This window comes from Balaenoptera acutorostrata, chromosome 13, assembly GCF_949987535.1.
Source record: "Balaenoptera acutorostrata chromosome 13, mBalAcu1.1, whole genome shotgun sequence".
In the NCBI taxonomy this organism is placed as follows: domain Eukaryota; kingdom Metazoa; phylum Chordata; class Mammalia; order Artiodactyla; family Balaenopteridae; genus Balaenoptera; species Balaenoptera acutorostrata.
Genome location: NC_080076.1, coordinates 44,982,429 through 45,002,190, shown reverse-complemented (window position 1 = coordinate 45,002,190; position 19,762 = coordinate 44,982,429). Strand labels below are relative to the sequence as shown.

At 40.0% G+C, this 19,762-nt stretch overlaps 1 protein-coding gene across 1 annotated transcript in view; it reads right to left on the bottom strand.

Moving 5' to 3' along the window:
• The window catches only part of KLHL14 (kelch like family member 14), a 101,354-nt gene that overhangs the window by 69,609 nt on the left and 11,983 nt on the right, over window positions 1–19,762 (bottom strand). Inside the window, exon 3 of the mRNA XM_007167052.3 lies at window positions 1,597–1,718. Within this exon, the coding sequence (XP_007167114.2) occupies window positions 1,597–1,718 (122 nt within the window). The remainder of the gene's footprint in view (window positions 1–1,596; window positions 1,719–19,762) is intronic.

The following is a 19,762-nucleotide window of genomic DNA, read 5'->3' as shown; positions in this document are numbered from 1 at the left end:
TAGGGCTTCAAACCACTAGAAAATTGGACCTTGCCTGATGGATTTGGGAGAAGAGATGGATTTGGGAGTGAATATCACTTATCGCTTGGGTGTAATATCTCCCTGTCCCTTGGCCTCTGTTTCTCTGTCATCTCACATCAAGAATCTCTTGTCCTTCCTCTTTCCTCTCTCCTCCTCCCGGTATCCATGTCTACTTCTGTGTAGGCTTTCTCTATTGATCAAGTGTCAGAAAATTGATTCTTTGGTTTTATTTTAGCTTGAGTTTCTGACAAATCTTGAAAATACAGCTTGCTCAACTCATTCAGATGTTTAAACCACTATGAACGGTATTTTTGTCAACAAGAGAATGAAAATCATTTGAAGGCATCTCTAACTTATTTTTCTTTCTTCCTTCCTAATCTGGCTTCTACTCTCCATCACTTTGTTACTACAACCAGAGTGTATAGGTGTCCAGGGAGCTTTCTCACTGCAGTTCCTGGACGATGCTACTGCAGGTTTCGCTGGGGTAAGCCAGCTCCAAAATGTATTATTTCAAGCACCACCTCACATGTCTTTGCTCCTCTCCTGCATTTATGGGCAAACTGTTGTCCTGTTTCTGTTATTTTAAAGGGCTTTCAGTAAGAGGAGAGGCAATGACTTTTTTAAAAATCTGCTAAAATATATAACTGCTTAAAAGACGCATGCAATAAGAAAATCTAACTTTCACTTTTGTCGGTTTTAAATGTATGGCTTTGATTTATGGATCAAAATTGCTCATTTATTATTTTATCTATACAGCTCTGGGCAATTTTGACAGTTAAAATTTAGTTTTATTGACCAGTGCAGCCACGGTGCCCACAAGGGGACCGGTGCACACAGCCCGCTGCACTCAAGAAACGATGATTTTTGATTCCATGACCGAGTCAGATTGGGAATCATAACCGATGTAACAATAAGTTCCAAATCTCAGTGCCCAAGGCAAGAGGTTTGCTGTAAAACACAATCACCCTTTAAGGAGGGGAGGAGAAGAATCTTGGGTGGAAGTTTGCAAGCACAATTTAATGCAGGAGGGAGAGGTCCTGGGTATATCTGTGCATCTGAACAGTGGAGCAATGGAAGGGGATGGTTCTCTAAAGACCCAGGGCCACAGATTAAAGGTTAATGAGCAAAGATGCCTAAAAAGCAAAATGAACATTAGTTACAGAGACAATGAACATTAGTTACAGAGACAATGAACTAAACAATCATTTTGACATGAGAAAATTTACTAGTGCTATTAACCAAGCTTTCCCCTTTCCAAGAGCAAAACCATAATGGAAGAATTTCTTTTGGAAGATCTCGGTCTTCCCTCCCCCTCTGTGGCAACACACACAGAAACACCAGCTTAAGTGCACTGATTTTAGGCCAGTTTTAATTTAGGCCTCTTCCACTACCAAATTGGCCACTCTGCAAGTTAATTTAGTCTTTTACTTTAAATCCCCTGTGATACATAAACACACCTCCAAAGGGTAACAAATCAATAAAATGTCTAATTTGATTAACCATGTTTTCAAATTCATCAAGATAGCTCTAACCTGAAATAAATAGGTGGGTAAATAAAGAAAGAAAGGCACTCACTTGTGAGGATTTTCCATGTCTTCTTTTCATCATCATAGTACTGAACCAAATTGCTGGGGAGCCGGTCCGGCCCAGGAGGCAATCCACCAACCAACAACAGCATTTTCTTGTTAGAGCGAATTCTTCACCCAAAACAAAAGAGGAGATGAATAACCACATTATTGTAGAGCCTCTTTAGTGGCAACAAAATCATAACCATCAAAAGAATGTTCCCTGCTTGCAGATTTCTATTTCATTTTTTTCCTGTTTCTTCTCCCATTCATGTCTCAACAATTTTTTTGAACCAAGCAGAAAAATGATCAGAAGCACGGCATATCCCCATACTCAAGGAATAATAAGCTCCTTTTATGCAATTTGTTAGAGGTTCATTCTAGAACGACCTTTTTCTTATATTATCCCTTTAAATCATCACTCTTTACAGCTGAGTACACATGAAATGCTCTGGAGTTGTGCTAAGGTTAAGCATTGAAGTTGCATGTCAAAAATCGTATTAGTCAAAATCATTATTATAAACCATTCTCCACTCAAAGAACCTTGAAAAAATTAAGGTTATGCAGAGACTTTGTGAGCCAACTCTTTAGTCACCCAGCGAACTTCAAATACCAGTTTGGTACAATTAGTAGCCCAGGGCTAACTGGGGTGGGTTCACCAGCGCGAACAGGACTTTTTAATTTAGCTGAGACTTCTGCCTTCATCCTCTTCCCAGCTCCTCCTCCCCCTCCCCCCATCCCAGGGCACCAGTGGCGACACAGCAGCACCAATTGGTAAAAATGAGACTGTGAGGTTGTTTTGAGCCTCCCCAGAGTGGAGCCCTGCCAACGCTTGCCACTGATCCAGCGGCATGAACTTGCTCAGCTGTGCAAAGTCACTCTAATTCCCTCCCTCTGTTTTTCTACCTTCTCCCCCCAGGGGGCAACCACTGAAAGGAGTGACTACCCACCCATCAAGAGCTGGCAATTCGCTGCTATTAACCGTGACTGTGATCCCCAGTCTGCCTGGCAGCTCCTGAGAACAGGCCTGCAATGTCTCATATGCAGTAAAAGCTATAAGATGCACCCTGGCCGGCGCACTCGACCTGATGGATGTATGATCCTCGGGAACAGTAATGGATTGAGCTCACTTGCGATTGGACGGAGGAGGGGAGAATCAGCCCCCCACAAGGGCCCTGCTGATTTAACGGTCGCTTTACATATAATTGAACCTTTCGTTCACCTGAAAGGCTGAAGGTGGTGATGGAAGAAACGAAACAACCATGATTGAAGGAAAAAGTCAATAAATGTAAAAGGGTTCCTCTTAAATATGATCACCACCCACAGCGTGGCTCAGAATCTATTATTACATATTCAGCCTGGTCGTTCTGATTCAAGGACGCTTGGCGAAGTACGCCCTTGTGGAGAAGCACTGTTTGTTGGTTAAGAACCTAACATTCGGAGAGTTAACTGAATACAGTTAATGACATTTCCACGGGAAGGAAGGGAACAAGAGAATTCCTTTAATGAAACTCTGGAGCCATAGAATGCCTCCTGTATGCCTCAGCAGAAAAAAATACCTTCTGGAAAACCTCCTATCAGGGACTCATGCATAGGGGGAGCTGTACTTGTAGAAGAATGTTCAATGTGATGTCAGCTTGCAATATTAATTTTGCCACAAACAAAAAAACTCGACTTCTTTGAAGCTGAAGTACTTTGGAACTGTACCCATGTGCCTTATAGATCAGTAGTTGGGAAACAAAAGCAATAGCAAAGAGCTCCATATTTTGAGGATGTCAGCGATTGGGGTGGTTTGTTGACAGGGGTTAAGAAAATTCAGTGCAGTAAGTACCTCTCTTTTATTTGCAAACAATACATAATCCATGTGCCATATATTCTCCTAAATGCCTGGTTACAGAACTGACGTAAAACAATTTTTTCCTGTAGGTTTAGCGCAAATAAACAACCACTCTGTGAGTATAAGTTAAGATGAGAGCCTCTATATTTTTAGATGGCTGTCAGTTTCCACGTGTAGACAGACCTGTTCAACGGGAAGTCCCGATTCTGTGGCTGTCGTGATCTGACACATGTATGTGCTCTAGACTGAAGGTGGGGACAGATGGACCGGTATCTACCGGTTAGACATAGAGGCAAGGACTCATTGGAATGGTGGTATGACCAAAGCAATGTAATTAAATCTTTGTTTTAATATTTAAATAAATGTACTGCTTTTAAAACGTGTTTCATGAGTGACAAAGGGAGATAAACGCATGGCTCAAATATGTTTGTAAGGGCGTTTCATTCATTGATAAGGACAGTCTCCCTGGACCAATCCCATTGGTGATTTTCACCACCTCCTTAGATGGACCATCTCTGCAGATGAGGAGCAGATTGAGAGTCTTTGTCCTTTGTGCCCAAAGAGCCAGTCATTGCCATCTGTCCCCTAAGAACTGGACTGAGATTACTGATAAATAAACCACTGATCAACTGGCAAATGGTAACAACTTCCACCCTGCCAGCAAAGACACTGTTTAAAGGCTAGCTGGCATAGCAGCTGTGAGAGACTTCACATCAACTAGGACAAGTCTCTAAACCACCCATGAAGAATTACATGGAAGTAAAGGAAATCCCAGCTCCCCTCATGGGCTGTGTGTTTTCTGTAAAGGAGCAGTTCTCCTAGTTCATTACATTTGGCCTTCTTAGTGAGTGAAGACACATTCTAAAGCTTTTGCACTATTATATTTATATCATCATCCATTCAATGTATAGCTTTCTTACTTGCAGTATTTTGTTTCTAAAGTTTAGTGTTACTCAATGTTCCAACCCGGTATTAATATTATTTAATTCTAAATAAAGCTTAAAACTCTACCTTGTGAAGGTGACGCACATAGAAAGCAAAACCAGGATAAAGCATGTGAGAAGTAGCATAGTACAGAAGAAAGAACACATAAAATAACAAAACACATTTAAGTGGTTTTCTCACCATTTTCTCCATTGACTCTCAAAACAGCCCTACATCATAGGTATAGTTCCATTTTACAGGAAAGTGAGAAAGTTCTTATAGTCAAATAAAGTGGCAGAAACAGGGTTCAGACCTAGCCCTTCTAACTCTACCAGGTCCATGATCTTTTTAAAATTCAAATTTATTTAAAAATTTTTTATTTTACCATAAATTCTGGTTAAGACCCAGGTGACCTGGATTCTAGGGCTGATTTTGTTATTCAGCAGAGTGACTTTGTATAAATTACTTGGCTTCTTGGAGCCTATGTTTTCTCATCTTTAAATAGAGGAGTAATATCTGATCTGCATCTTCAAAGGATTGTCATGAGGATTATGTGAAACAATGAAGTGAAAAGTTCTATGTAAACTCTAAGGTAAATTATTATTAATTTATCTTTAGTATTAATACGATGTGGGCTTTATTTCATTATGCCAAACCTGATTAGTTAAAAAAGAAAAGTAGTATTTTTCACAGAGATACTTGTTGAATTTATATATATAAATACAAGTTAATTAAGAGGGTTTCACTACCTAGCTGTTATCTTATAATTGTATGTTCTTAGAAAATTATCATTTTAATTATATTGGCTATCTTGAGCCTTGTTATAAGAAAATATACATCGGACATTACATAAAACTGTGAACATTTCTGGATCCAAATAAAGAGAACTAATAGAGATTACTCTACATTTCTTATTTCTTAAGAATAAAACAAATGAGAAAACCCAGCACATATTTTACTTTGATATAAATGCAATGTCAGCTATTCAATTACTCCTAGAAACTAATACACGTGAATAATTCCTGTGGAAAAGCTTCCATTCTTTTTACAGTGTGCAATTATAATAGTGACAATGACAATAATGACAGATCATAATGAATGCATATTGGATATTGAAACCTCTGATTATCATGCCATGTATTTGATGTGTGTGAACTTCAATTTGAAAACACCATGAAAAAAGATACCTTGTGAACTAGAAAAGTAAAATTAGAAGAATCTGAATTAACTTGCTGAAGGGGGTTTCAATTATTCTCTTCTAAACAATTCCAGTGGAGCCTTACAGGTTTAATTTTAGATTAGGCAAAATCTACAATATTGCAATAATTAGAGTTCCTTCATATGGCAACATAGTATACTTTTTAGAAGCTCTTTACACAGGAAGCCAATTTAGCCAAAATTAATCTGTTCTCTTTAAGTCTGTTAATATTTTAAAAATACTCCTTTTTACTCCTCATCTTAGCACCACTTAGACCAAAGTAATATACTTAAGAGTTAAATAATTAGAGAAACTTAAAGAGCTGAGTATGTCTTGATTAATAATATTATTTAGATGCCTTTGGGTCCCTAGATTCTTGCAAAGAAAAATATAAGGTTAAAAAGGCGATGGAATTTGAAGGTCTCCTTTGTTCCAGCTCAGTAATTGCCCAACATTTACCATGTGTCACATTTGTGCGTGTGTGTGCGTGTGTATGCGTGTGCGCTGGCACGCATAGGTACTTTGGTTCCAGGGATGAATGATTGAAGGATAACCTAAAACCTCCTGGTGTAAACAAATTTTTCATCATACTGGTGTTCTAAGTATGGTAAAGTCTCATTTATTTATATTTCAGTGATTTGGAACTTTAATAATTGGGAAACAGGCCAGATAAAGTTTTCCTTCCCAGGATACATATAAACATTTTTTATTGACTAGATTGCAAGAAGTGTTTTAACCAGTTTAAGAAATCAGCTGGTCTGCTGGCACTTTAGAGCCACCCATGTACATTTAGGCTAAGTTCATTTTGCAGATAACTAATCATTATTTATTTATTAAAGAAAATGTTCTGCAATATTCTTAAGAATCATTAAGTCAGAGAGTTAGAAGAGAACTTTGAGGTCATCTCGTTCAGGGATTTCCAAGTCTGGCAAGTCATCAAAATCATCTGAGGGGATTAAAAAATTAAGATTCTTGAGATAGATTCTTAGGTCCCAATTCCCGGAGATTATGATTCAGTGGGATGAGGCCTTAAAAATCAATAATGTTTCACAGTTTTCTGGTTGATTCTGACACACAGCCAGACTTGAGGTCACTGATTTGGTCCAGTTCTCTACATAATGTAGAAATCCTTTCAATAGTTTTTTTTTTTATAAGTATTCTTATTAATTTGGAAATTTATAATGAAATGGACCTTAGTTTTTCAAACGCACTCTATTGTGGAAAGTTGTTGGACAGTTGTGTTAGATTGATTTTTTTTCTCCTTATGCTGAGCTGAGTATCTGCCAAAGTCTTTCAGAGAAAAAGAGCAAGGTGCTGTCATGGCAGCACCTCCGATAATGGCAGATAGTTGCTATATGTCCTCTCTTTAGCATGTTGAAAATTTCCATTTCTTTCTGAAAAAATTTCCATTTTCCTTATTAAAAATGTACTCAATGTACCTTATTAGAACTGTACACAATATAACAAATATGATATTGATATGTGATGTGATGTATTTTTTTAAGGCTTTTTAAAAATCACAATGGTCTTTCAGCTTCCACAATGCAGTGCTGGTTCCTATACAGCTTCCAGCTGACTACAAATACAGATTGTCTTTAAAAAACCAACCCAGGTTGTCAAGTCAGGCTTTTCCCTATCCTATATTTCTTCTAATTAAGTATTTTAAATATCAATGCATTACCCTTTTTAAATGCTTTTCTATCCTCTACTGATTGAGACACTTTGTTTCAATTAATTTATCATTTAGCAATTGTTAATTGAGTTTCTACTATGTTCCAGTTTCTGCTATGTTCTAAGCACTAAAGATCACGGTGCGAACAAGAGGAATAAATTCCCTGTTCTTCATGGCAGTTACTTCCATTCTAGTGGGGACATCTATTGGAAATATCACGATTCTCCAAGCAGGACAGCCTGGTTGTTAAGAGTGTAGGTCTCACAATTGGGGTGAGACTTTTGGCTTTAGCTCTTCTGAGATGAGTGACCTCGGGCTAGCTTCTTTGCCCTCATGAATCTCGTTTGTAAAACTGGGATAAGAATAGACCTAAGGCATAGGTTTGTTTCATCTTCAGGATTAAAAAAAATATATGCAAAGCATTTATAGCAGTGCTAATTAAACGCTGTCTATCACCATCCTCCTCCTCTTCATCGCCATCATCCTAAGTATAGCCATTCCTTTGTGTAATCTGCGGGTTTGATAAGCGAGTAGCCCATGTCCCCATCCAAATTTTATTATTTAGAAGTAATAGCATCACATTTTCATGGTTTAGATATTTTAGTCACCCAACTCATTCTCTCTGAAATGATACATAAATACTGGGATTTTTACTCTGTAATTCCCCATATATGGTCTTCAGAGGTGTATTGCCATTTTTTTTTTTTAAACAAAGATGTAATGGAAAAACTAAGCAGTTTTGAAGGGGCAATGTAAATGGGGGTAGATAATAATTATTCCATCTTTCAAAGGCCAAGTTAATTTTAATTTAAGAATCAGCCAGACTTGGACTGAAGTTCTCTTTTTACCACTTCATATGTTTATATCCTTGGGCTGGTATTCAACCTCTTGAAGCCTCAGTTGCCTCATCTGTAAAGTGGGAATGTTGTGAGGGTTAAATGAAGTCATTTAAGCATAATTTGGAAAAGAAATGGCTGCAACTCGTAAACAAAATTACCTTCTAGAGCTAGTCTCTTCAACCAACGAAAGGCACTTCGTGCTGCTGTTGCCTTTAAAGATGAATGTCTCTGCACAGTGAGGGGAGACAAAAACTGATGCTCCCGGGACTTCCCTGGTGGTGCAGTGGTTAAGAATCCATCTGCCAATGCAGGGGACACGGGTTCAAGCCCTGGTCCGGGAAGATCCCACAAGCCGCGGAGCAACTAAGCCTGTGCACCACAACTACTGAGCCTTTGCTCTGGAACCCTCGAGCCACAACTACTGAAGCCCGCACGCCTGGAGCCCGTGCTCCGCAACTAGAGAAGCCACCACAATGAGAAGCCCGCGCACCGCAACGAAGAGTAGCCCCCGTTCGCCGCAACTAGAGAAAGCCCGTGCACAGCAACGAAGACCCAACGCAGCCAAAAATAAATAACTAAAAAATAAATAAATTTATTAAAAAAAAAAAAAAACAAAACCCGATGCTCCCAACATGATCCAGTAGGGAGAGGCTGGAGAAGACTGGAAGAAGTTATGCCTCTTTCCCACGACTTTCCAACTTCAGTGAACTTTGCTAACCCTGTGATGGCTTAGCATTTTATACAAGTGGTGAGTGAATGTGCAATTTCACATCTGGTGGTACAGCAGTGGTGTTTGGTAGTGATCCGGAGGCAGGGAAATTAGGGAAGATGTAAAGCCCTGGGGATTCACAGAGACAAAGACAGGTTTTGGATTTCCACAGGCCTTTGGATTGAAGGGGTTTGCAACAATTTTACCGGGTCTTTACCAGAACTGAAAAGCCACCAGCTGACATCTGAGTTGCATATGGAAAATATGTATGTAGTTCCCATAGTAATCAATCGATAAATGACAATGGTTATTATTATGCATAATTATTAAACTTACAAAGCACTCATTTGAAAATCCATCTTTGGAATTTTGACATTTTCTTTTATTGTTTAGAAGCCTTTTCAGGTACCATAGGTTCACTGTTTATAAACAGTCAGAATATTTACTGCACAAGCAAGTTTAGCAAAAATATAAAACCACTGGGCTTCCTACAATGGCATTGGTCTAGATCTCATTCATAAATTCAATCCACTCACTCTTGGCTGCCATCTCTCTCTGTTAAGGAAGTCCCCAAACCTTATGATATTCAACTCTCCAAATTTTATGGTAGTCTTGACTCTTCTCTCATTTTCCTGCTATAGTCAATGTTGTACCAAATCCTATGGATTCTAGAGCTGTAACATGTACACACTGCTATATTTAAAATAGATAATCAACAAGGACCTACTGTATAGCACAGGGAACTCTGCTCAGTATTCTGTAACAACCTAATTGGGAAAAGAATTTGAAAAAGAATAGATACATGTATATGTATAACTGAGTCACTCTATTGTACACCTGAACCTAACAAAACATTGTTAATCAACTATACTCCAATATAAAAAAAATATATCTTTTCATTTCAACCAAACTGCCAGTAGCCTGATTCAGCTGGGTTGCCTTTCTCTTGAGCTGTTGTAATAGTGATGTCCTTGTTTTGTAAGCTTCTGCTCCCATCTAATTTACCCTACATGCTTTGTCAAATGAATTTCAGCAAAGCCTGACATTAACAATCAATTACTTCGGTCCTCTTTTTATAAACTATCAAAGAATTCCCCATTACTTATCCTCAATAAAATGCACATATCCTCTACATTATAGCCTCCCTTTTCTCTCTTTGTCTCTCTGTCTCTCTCAAACACTCTCTCTCTGTTTCTCTGTCATAGGTTAAGTGCCTTGCTTGAGATTCTTTTCACGGATAAAACAGTTTCTGAGTTAAGATCTGAAAAACTTGAAAGAGGAATTTCAGATGGAAACTGCTTAGACCGTGGGGAAAAAGTAAACAGAGAAAGATCCCAAATCAGTAGCCAGGAGGAGACTTTCCAGATCAGCTAGCCTTCCCTAAACTTCCAGCTAGAAGGGTACCCAAAAGTCCCCAGAGGAGAGCTGCTACCCCTTTCTTCAATTTTTCCAGAGAAGTAAACTCCCTGGAGAACTTGTTCCAGCTGATTTGCTGTTGTATTTAGGTTTTTTTAAATCATAGCTGTTCTTGGTAATTATACAGCAGCTTTCATCAGAAGAGCCTTTAAATAGACCTGGTAATGCCTCTCTGAGGTAGGTAAACATAAAGTATCATTATCCCCATTTAACAGATGAAGGAATAGAGGAAAAAGGGTTTGGGCACCTTTTCCAGTGCCTCAGGATGGGTTTTATTTCTTCCATTTCACAGAGGAAATGTCTCTAGGGCTTTCGCATACAACCCTTCTGTGATTCTCAGGAATGGCTGAAAATGTCTTTGCTTCCATCTTCTGACACTTTTTCTCCCGCCAGGAGTCTGGCTGCGTGGTGAGTGGAGAATGGTCAGTCATATACAGTATTTAGTTTTCCTAAAATGGAAGTAACTTTAAGATTTGTTTGATCATAACGACAACACAGGCTCATTGAGAAAAATTCTAAGTATAGTTAAACACAAAAAGGACTTAGTACTACATAGGTACTCAGTAAATGCTTGTTGTAGGAATGAAGAAATGATGAATAAAAGAACGAACTGGTGAAAAGAGTCAAAGTCATTTGCAATCCCACTAATCCAGATGCATGTCATTACAGATTCTTATCATCCTTTTTTTTCCTCATCTGTTTTAAGGTCCAGTCAGTGGGTGTGGTGATGGGGGTGTCAAAAGGCAAAAAGGAAAGAGGAAAAGCCATGTTTCTGAACCAAAATGTGGAAGAGTCAGAGGGTGACATATTGGAGAACAGACAGTCTTGTTGATTAATGCCCAGATCTAACCTGCTACCTAGGATCAGTGTTGTCCCCCAGAATGGGAGCTACCCACGATAGAGGGAAGTTTACCAAATTTCAGTTATTAGCACAGTACAGGACCTTAATGATCTTGGCCATATCCGTATATTATTTACTTAATATTTTATTTAAAACTCATCACTTTAAAATGCTTCATCCCAGTCTGTTCTAGTCTTTCCCAATGGTGGCCGCTCTTTAGAACCACCTGCGAGAGCTTTTATAAAATATTTAGGGTCGGGGCGCCTCTCAGAGATTCTGATTTCATGATCTACTGTGGGACCCAGCGTCGGTGTTTTTTAAAAATCTTTTTAAGCTTTCTGTGCGATTCTAATATACAACCGGTATTGAGAATCATTGTTCTAACAATTATATTTATGAATCACGGGCTTCATGGGTTAACCGTGTTTCATCTCTGATACATGTTAAAATATAGTAATACCTAACGATTAAAATAAATGTAAAAATGGTTTCTCGTGTACCATCTGAAATGGTCTCACATTCTACCAGTGGCAAGTAAACCATAGTTGAGGACACGCTATAGTAAATGGAAGAAACCAGGACTTTAAAATCTTGAACCCTAGTCACATTCCAACTTGGCCCCTTCTTATAGGTTTGACCATGAGAAGCTCAACATGTTGAATGACTGGAGCTTTGCATGTTACAATTGTAATGAACCATCTTCCCACTCCTTCACTTCTCACCCCAGCCCCTGTAGCACACTAGTACATTCTTCCACAATTCTTCACTGACACATACTGAACTCAGAATGTCACCGGGTCCCCCAGCATGCAGGTGGGGTAGTTTGCTGATGTTTTTGCTACATTTCTCTGAACACCAAAGCTGTAGATGGGTTCATGATGGCAGAGGCAGATATGACAAAAGTGTCTTAAGGTCCTCATCTGAATCCATGAAATGTAAGCCTCCCCAAGGCTTAGTTCATAAGCCAGAATGGGTCTATCTTTATATTGTACATAGCATTTCACACTTCACTCCTGGTCCTCTGCTTCATGAGGAAAAATGGCTTCCAGCCAACTTTATACTCACTGCATTTCCACCACCCCCCCTCTTCCCAACCTCCTAGATTAAAGCTTCCTTTGGTAATTAGAAGTAGTTGAATATCTTCTTTGCGTGATTACCTATATAATCTCTAATTCTAATACCTAGTACATAGTGACTTTCTGAGGAGCATGAATTGCAATGGGAATAGCATCTCATTAATCCTCCCTATTCCTGGGAGGAAGTTGTGTGGCAAGTATGACCTCTTCGACTAATCCTCCTGCCTCCAAGTGGGACTCGGGGTCTCCCTACTCACTAGCACAGATGCCACCCAACACGCTGGCAGGGACACCAATGTTTGTGTAATAGGAAAAAACTCTTCTTCTTGCTCAAGAGAGAAGTGGTTCTGTGCAGCCTGTCACCAAGGAGCTATTCAAGCTCTGTGTAGCCTAGTGACGAAAAGCGATAAAGCATCACTCTCATGCCAGTGATGGACTCCTAAGTAATGCCTGCGTTTAAACCCCTAATAAAGGCCAATTATTAGACTACGCTGCCTCTTGAGAACCAATCTCATTATTGAGACTTCTCTCTCTCTCCCTCCCATCTGGCCGCCTTTCTGAAGAGAAAAGAGTGACTTCCTGACCTGGGGAAATGTTGGTACCTGCTGCACAAGACAAAGTGCAGAAAGACACAAGATCACATGATGACGCTGAAAATCCAAGTTCAGGATGTCACATACCTCCCACTGAAATTACTTGTATCTGACAGTCCAAGACCTAACAGTAAAAATGAATCTTTAACAAAATCACGGTCCCTAAACAGAAGTTCAGCCATTCAGGATGAGGGGACAATGGCCTGACTGACACCTCATGGGTCTAGAGACTGATTTTATCCATTCCTCTAACTCCAGGGAAAGATTTCTCGTGGGGAAAGTAGGAAGCTCGTTCTGAGTAACAGGAGCCAGCCTCCTGCCAGGCAGGCTGTTGCCAGTTGGAGCGTCACTGCAGGAGTGGTCATGCAGAGAGGTAGGGAGAAAAGTTAGTTAGTAACTGAATGTATTACCCCATGCTTCTCTGGGAATATTCATGGCAATAAATAGGTATCCATCTTCAAGAAAAGGGAGTTGTAGCTGATACCCTCTACGTGGGCCCAGAATTTATTTTTAGGGGAAGAATAATGTTATGAAATCATCCTGGGATTAAGATAAATAAAAGTTATCCTCATTTTGGGGTAGAGAAGCCGCGAGGGACTGAGGCAGGCCTGGGGTGTGTGCTGTGGAGACGATGAGGTGTGGCTTGTGGGATCCAGTTCAGGGACACCCCGCTGAGGTGGGTGAAATAGGAATTTCTTATCCTCCTCTTCTTTTCCTCTCCCTCCCTGAGGGGAGCCAGTTCTTTCTGTTCTTTGCTGCTTCACCAACCCTGGAGGGGCTAAGTGATAAAGGAAACCTTGGCTCAAGGGATCTGCAGGATCTAGGAGGCCCTCCAATGTCTCCCCAGGAAGGGGAATTTGCAGAAGCCTCTCAGACTTACCGATCAGCCAATCCCTGACACTGTCCTTTTCAATCATCAGATCTCTGACAGGCAGAAACAAATTATTCTGGGAAAATTCACCACATTCTCTGAAGCTGAATTGTGGACTCTATACTGTGTGGCTTGAATTATCCTGAAAATTCTCTAGCGCAGTAGGTACCCAAATTTCATCATCAGGAAGCAAATGCCCTAGAGTCCGGTAATTCCAATAACTTTCCCTAAGACTCATTTCCCTTTTTCTCATGTCAGTGAATCTGATTTCTTTTAGTTTTGCAATAAATTTTCCTTAAACTTATCTTCCAGTAAATTGCAATCAGTATTTTCTTCCATCGTCCATAGATATGTAGCAAATTGGAAAACAGAAGCATCTGTTTAGTCTCGTGATTTTCACAATGTGGTCCCAAAATCACCCAGGAAGTTGCTAAATATGCAGGTTCCTGGGTCCATGTTCCAGATCAATCTATTTAGAATCTCTGGGTAGGACTAGGGAAGATATGTTTCAGTAAAAAAGCTCTATGGTTGATTCTTCAAAGAACTACTGATTTAGGCAAGATTTTATGGGGCTGAGGAAAGCAGATCTGTACTTTTTTTTTCTCTTCTAGGTTTGTATTATTGGAGGATCTATCAACACATTGCTGACTTGGAAAATTGCTCATCTGCCTAGATAATTTTGCCTGTATAGATCTAGTTGAAAAGTAACATTTCAGTTAGTGCCTCGAACCTGTTTTATAATTCCTTGTGTTCTATTCTTGGCCCTTGTTTTGGACTGAATGGTGTTGCCTCCAAATTCTTATGTTGAAGCCCTAACTCCCAATGTGACTGTGTTTGGAGATAGGGCTTTTAGGAGGTAGTTAAGGTGAAATGAGGTCATAAGGGTGGGGCCCACATCTAATAGAACTGGTGTCCTTATAAGAAGAGGAAGAGACACCAGAGATTCCCTTCTTCTTCTCCCCACCCCACCCCCCAGCTCTGCATACAGAGGAAAGGTCATGTGAGCACACAGTGAGAAGGCAGCTGTCTGAAAACCAGGAAGAGAGACCTCACCAGAAACCAGCCCTGCTGGATCTTGATCTTGGACTTCCAGCCTCTAGAATAGAACTGTGAGAAAACAAATTTCAGTTGTTTAAGTTACCTGGTCCATATTTATTCTGTTATGGCAGCTTGAGCGGACTAATACAGTCCTTAACAGAACTATCCAGCCGACAAGAACACAGGGCAGAACGATGCCAATGACTCTCACACTCATTTTTGGGGATTGACACTTGAGAAGGAGGCTTCAATGGTCAAAACCTGCGCGACTGCTTTAAGAAAGGATCATCTTAATTTCACCACACAACAGCTGTATTTTATAGCAGTCAACCGACCACTCACCATATGGAGAATTTGGAACATGGGAGGCAGACTCCTTATCTCCTCCTCTGCTTGGTGCTCGGCTACTTACATATGCAGTAAATGTTAACGGTTAACAATGTTCCAATGAAGGGAGGGCAACCAGGAGGGATAAGAACAGATACGGATAAAGGAGAGAAGTGATTCCCATAAGCTTTTGTGGCAGACTCTAATTAGTGTCTGTAAAGCTATAGACATACATTTCTTTGTGCTTTCAGACATGTTAAATGTTTCTCATGTTCTGAGATTCTAAAGTTTCCTTGCCATAAAAAATGGGAAGCACTCTCCAGAAAAATCTTTCTGAGGTGAGACTATTCTTTCTAGGTCAAAAAGACTATTGTGTTCTGGAACCTGGGCTCTCAGTTTGACTAGGCTGATGCAAGACTTGAGGGGCTTCTTCCTGTACAGGGGGTGCCCCTTCCTTGGAATGGATTTTTGCTTGCTGCTGGTTTTGTTTGCTGCTTCCTAACTCTGGAGCAATCACAGATCTTGAGTTTGAGTGCAACAAAGTGGTGTTTAACTATTTCAGTTTTGCTTTGTCTGCTTTCTCTTTCCAAATTTTGAATATAAGAATGTCTGAGTGACAGTTGAAGTTTATTGGGCTTCTCAGGGTTCTGAACTGACTACCTTGAATTAGGTATCTTCTCTATAATTCTGCCGAGGGAAGAAGGTGCCTGCCTTCTAAACACACAGAGTGACTAATTTAGGCAATTATCTGCTTACTTGGGATCTGTTGGTAGTGCTACTAAAACCCATGAAGTTATCGCATGCTTTTAATAACACTTTGTCCCTTTGAATAGCCAGATAAGAAATCCACGTTAAAATTTCTACTGCTTTGCACTCAGATCTATGACGGTGGCCTGAAGTCTTCTTTGTCGTGTAATAGACATGTAAATCTTTTAACAGAAAGCAAGAATTTGATTGTTCAAAGAGATTCATAATCAAAATAGAAATTGTTCCGTCCAGAAGCATAAACATTAAGCTTAGGAAATGATTTGCTGAACATTCTGCCATATCCATACACTCAAAGCAAGAGTTAGTGAAGTAACCTATGGGAATTCCCTGGCGGTCCGGTGGTTAGCGATCCACGCTTCCACTGCTGTGGGCCTGGGTTCGATCCCTGGTCAGGGAACTAAGATCCCTCCCACATGCTGCACGGTGCAGCCAAAAATAAATAAATGAATAAATAAAAAAATTTAAAAAAAAAAGAGTACCTACTAAGAGTAGTAAAAGTAATTTCTTGTCAAGAGCAGTAGATATTTTTTGTCCCTAAGGAAAATTGCAAGGACACTGTAGCAAAGGAAGATGAAACCGGACAAGTTATTCTCATGATGAATTTAGCTTTTGCATGTCAAAAACTGCCTTGGTGATACGTATAGGGAAGCCCTCAGTTGAATGTCAGCCGTGACTGAAAATTCTGGGCTGTGCTGTTTCTTGCTGATCCCCACAAGGAACACTTTTGCATCCCCTTTCAAATAAGAGCATCTGTTTTTCAGGTTTTATTAAAAAATTTCTTCTTCTTCTTCAGTGGTTCTTATGAGTCATCACTGTCTTGGCAGTCAAAGAATTTTACCTCATTTCCCTAAAATAATTATTGTATAAACATAGTTTGAATAAAAATTTCTGATGTGCCTTTAAGACAATGTAAATAAATAACTTGAGTAATAAATATTTTTTTCTTTGAATAAAAGATTTGCTACACCAGGTGCAGACTATCACTTGAGGAATATAATGCCTAAATCAACGTAAAGCCAAAATAATCACATGAAGAAGAAAACAAACAACATCAAAATCAACCACAGATAGTTTCCTCTGCCCCACTAAAAACCAAGAATTTTAATAAGACATATATGCCTTAGAAAAGTATCTAGAGAATTTTCCACTGTACATGTGCATGCATTTGATTTTCATTTTTGTCAAATGGATCACCCAATTCCTGCAGAAGGTGGCCCCAGCTGTGATCTAGGAACCATAAGAAGCCCTCCTAAAAATGCCAAAAAGACTCTTACGACTCAATAAGAAAAAGAAAATAACCAAACTAAAAAAATGGCCAAAGGATTTGAAAAAAACTTTTTTCCAAAAAATATACAAGTGGCTAATAAACACACGAAAAGATGCTCAGCATTATTAGCCATTAGGGAAATGCAAATCACAGTGAGATAGCACTTCGCATCCATTAGGATGGCTACAGTCAAAAAGGCAGGTATTAAGTGTGGGCGAGGATGTGGAGAAATTGGAGCCTTTATACACTACTAGTGAGAATGCAGTGCAGATGCTTTGGAAAACACTCTGACGGTTCCTCAAAAAGTTAAACATTTGTTCAGTGTTAACTGTGATACCATAAGACCCAGCAATTCCACTCCTAGGTATGTATCTAAGAGAAATGAAAACATATGTTCACACAAAAACTTGTACATAAATGCTCATAGCAGCATTCTTCATAATAGCAAAAAGTGGAAACAAACCAAATATCCATCCACTAATGGATAAAGTGTGGTTTATCCATACAATGGAATATTATTTAGCCATAAAAAGGAATGAAGTACTGTTACATGCTACAACATAGATGAACTTTGAAAACTTATGCTACATGAAAGGAGCCAGCTCCAAAGACCATATATTGCATGATGCCATATTCCATATGAAATGTCCAGAATAAGAAAATCTATGGATTTATGGAGACAGAAAGTAGATTAGTGGTTGCCTACACCTGCAAGGGACAGGGGCAGATGGGGGCTGATTGCTAATAGGTATGGGGTCTTTTTGGAGAGGGTGGTAAAAATGTTCTAAAATTAATTGTGGTGATGGTAGCAAACACTGTGACTATACTAAAGCTCCTTGGACTGTACACTTGAAATGGGTGAATTGTGTTGGATGTAAATTACACCTCAAAAAAGCTGTTCAACCTGAATCCACAAAGGCTTTTCTAACTTTTCCAATTGCTGACATGGATAGAACAAGGGAATGGGCCAGACTCAGGACTGGCCTCAGCTCTGTAGTTTACTCAAAGGTGGATAAAATGGACACTGTCAGCTAAACCTTATCACTTCAGAGCAGCACTTGGGATTCAGACTGTGAGAATCTGGTTCTAGAATGATCATCCTGTATATGGAATTAGGAGTCCTAACAAGTGAACAGAAAGGCAAATTGGATATAAACAGAACTATTCCTATAAAAATAAAAGCTATCAATGATTAAGTATTTACCGTCACATACTGTGTTAAGTGTAGTACATACATTCTTCCAACATTCAGAATTGCCCTGATGAGGTGGGTAGCATTATCTACATTTCAGAGGTAAGCAATCTGAAAACAGATTAAGTAAATTCCCCAAAGAGAGCCAGCTTTTAAGTGGTCAAGGTGGGATTTGACCTGCATCTGTCTGAATTTTAGGTCTTAATTACTCTGCAATGGAACTGTTTAAGATATTTGCACTACAACATAACATTTTTATCTGTACCTCCTATTATGTCATATTCTCTTTCTCTCCATACCTATATCTCCTAGCTTTACTCTGTAGTCTGTACCTACAGATGTTATTCTGGAGTGAACCCTTGCGAAAACCTTAAGACAGGGAGTTTACAGGAATTGCCACTGACAGTAGTGGTACAGTTGTCATAGTAACCAATCCACCAAATTGGTCCCTGCTAGGAGGCCCACGCTTCTGCCTCTATAACACACCAGTATTGGCTGGGAATCCCTCACAGTATCCATGGCCCCGTTAATGCGTATGGGGTAGGAAGTGCTGAGGTCCTGGTGTGCATCCTAAAGCAGTAAAGTTCTTCCTTCGAAGTTTCCCTCTCTGACTCACAGATTTTCCATTCCCTCTTCTAATCCTTTTCATTTGCCCAGGATGTTCCAGTGTGCTTGGTTCTGAGGGGTGCTAAAAATCAGGGCCAGACAGAGTCTGCTGCTTTGTTCTAAGCAGGATTTACAAAATACGACTATTTTCTTTTTGGCGAAAAATTGACCCTCCCAACACAGTAACTCCTCACTCAGTGCCAGACTGTGAATCTTTGTCCCGGCCCCACCCACACGCAAAATAGACCCTTAGCTGATAAAAACACCTCTCAGAAGCCACCGTAAAGAAAATTTCAAGCTGGCAGCCCACAGTACGCAGTGTCGGGGGCTACGCACGCAGACACGCAAACACATCTGTCCCTCCGCATCTTTCAGCGATGCCCCTACATTTTCAAGGACTCTTTTCTTCTCTAACCTAGGTCTTTCTCTCTTCGTCCTCCTCTCCATTTCACTGGCCTCATCTGTCTTCAGAGGCACCTGAAGGCACATAAGGCAGGGAAGTGAAACCGACTGTAATTCTTCAGTTCACTTCTCTGCAGCCTCCAGTGAGCCAGTCTCCATACGGTGGCCCAGCCGAGCTCGGAGGAAGCTTGGGTCCCAGCGCAGGTGTAACTCACCAACCCGCTCGCAGGCGCTGTGGGAGCAGAGAGCCAGACACGGACGCCAGAGGCTCTGCGATCGGCAGCAAACGAAGTCCTACATCGAATGTATGAGATTAAAAAGAGGAGGGACTCTCCTCTGTGAAAGGAAGAAATGGAGACTCTTATACCTAAAAAGGCCATCATTTTCAGGAATGAAATATAAATTGCTGAGAGCAATCAAAAATTCTGATTTTCCCACTTCCTTCTGATGACCTTGTGTTCACCTTCGGGTCCCTCCAACTTGACTCTTAGGTCCTTAGAAGTCTGACTATTTCTGTGCTGTCAGTGAAATCACAAATTATGTTCAAGAGTTTTCTAGATGGGCAAAAAAGTATTCAGGTCACTTTGCTTAGTGTATCTT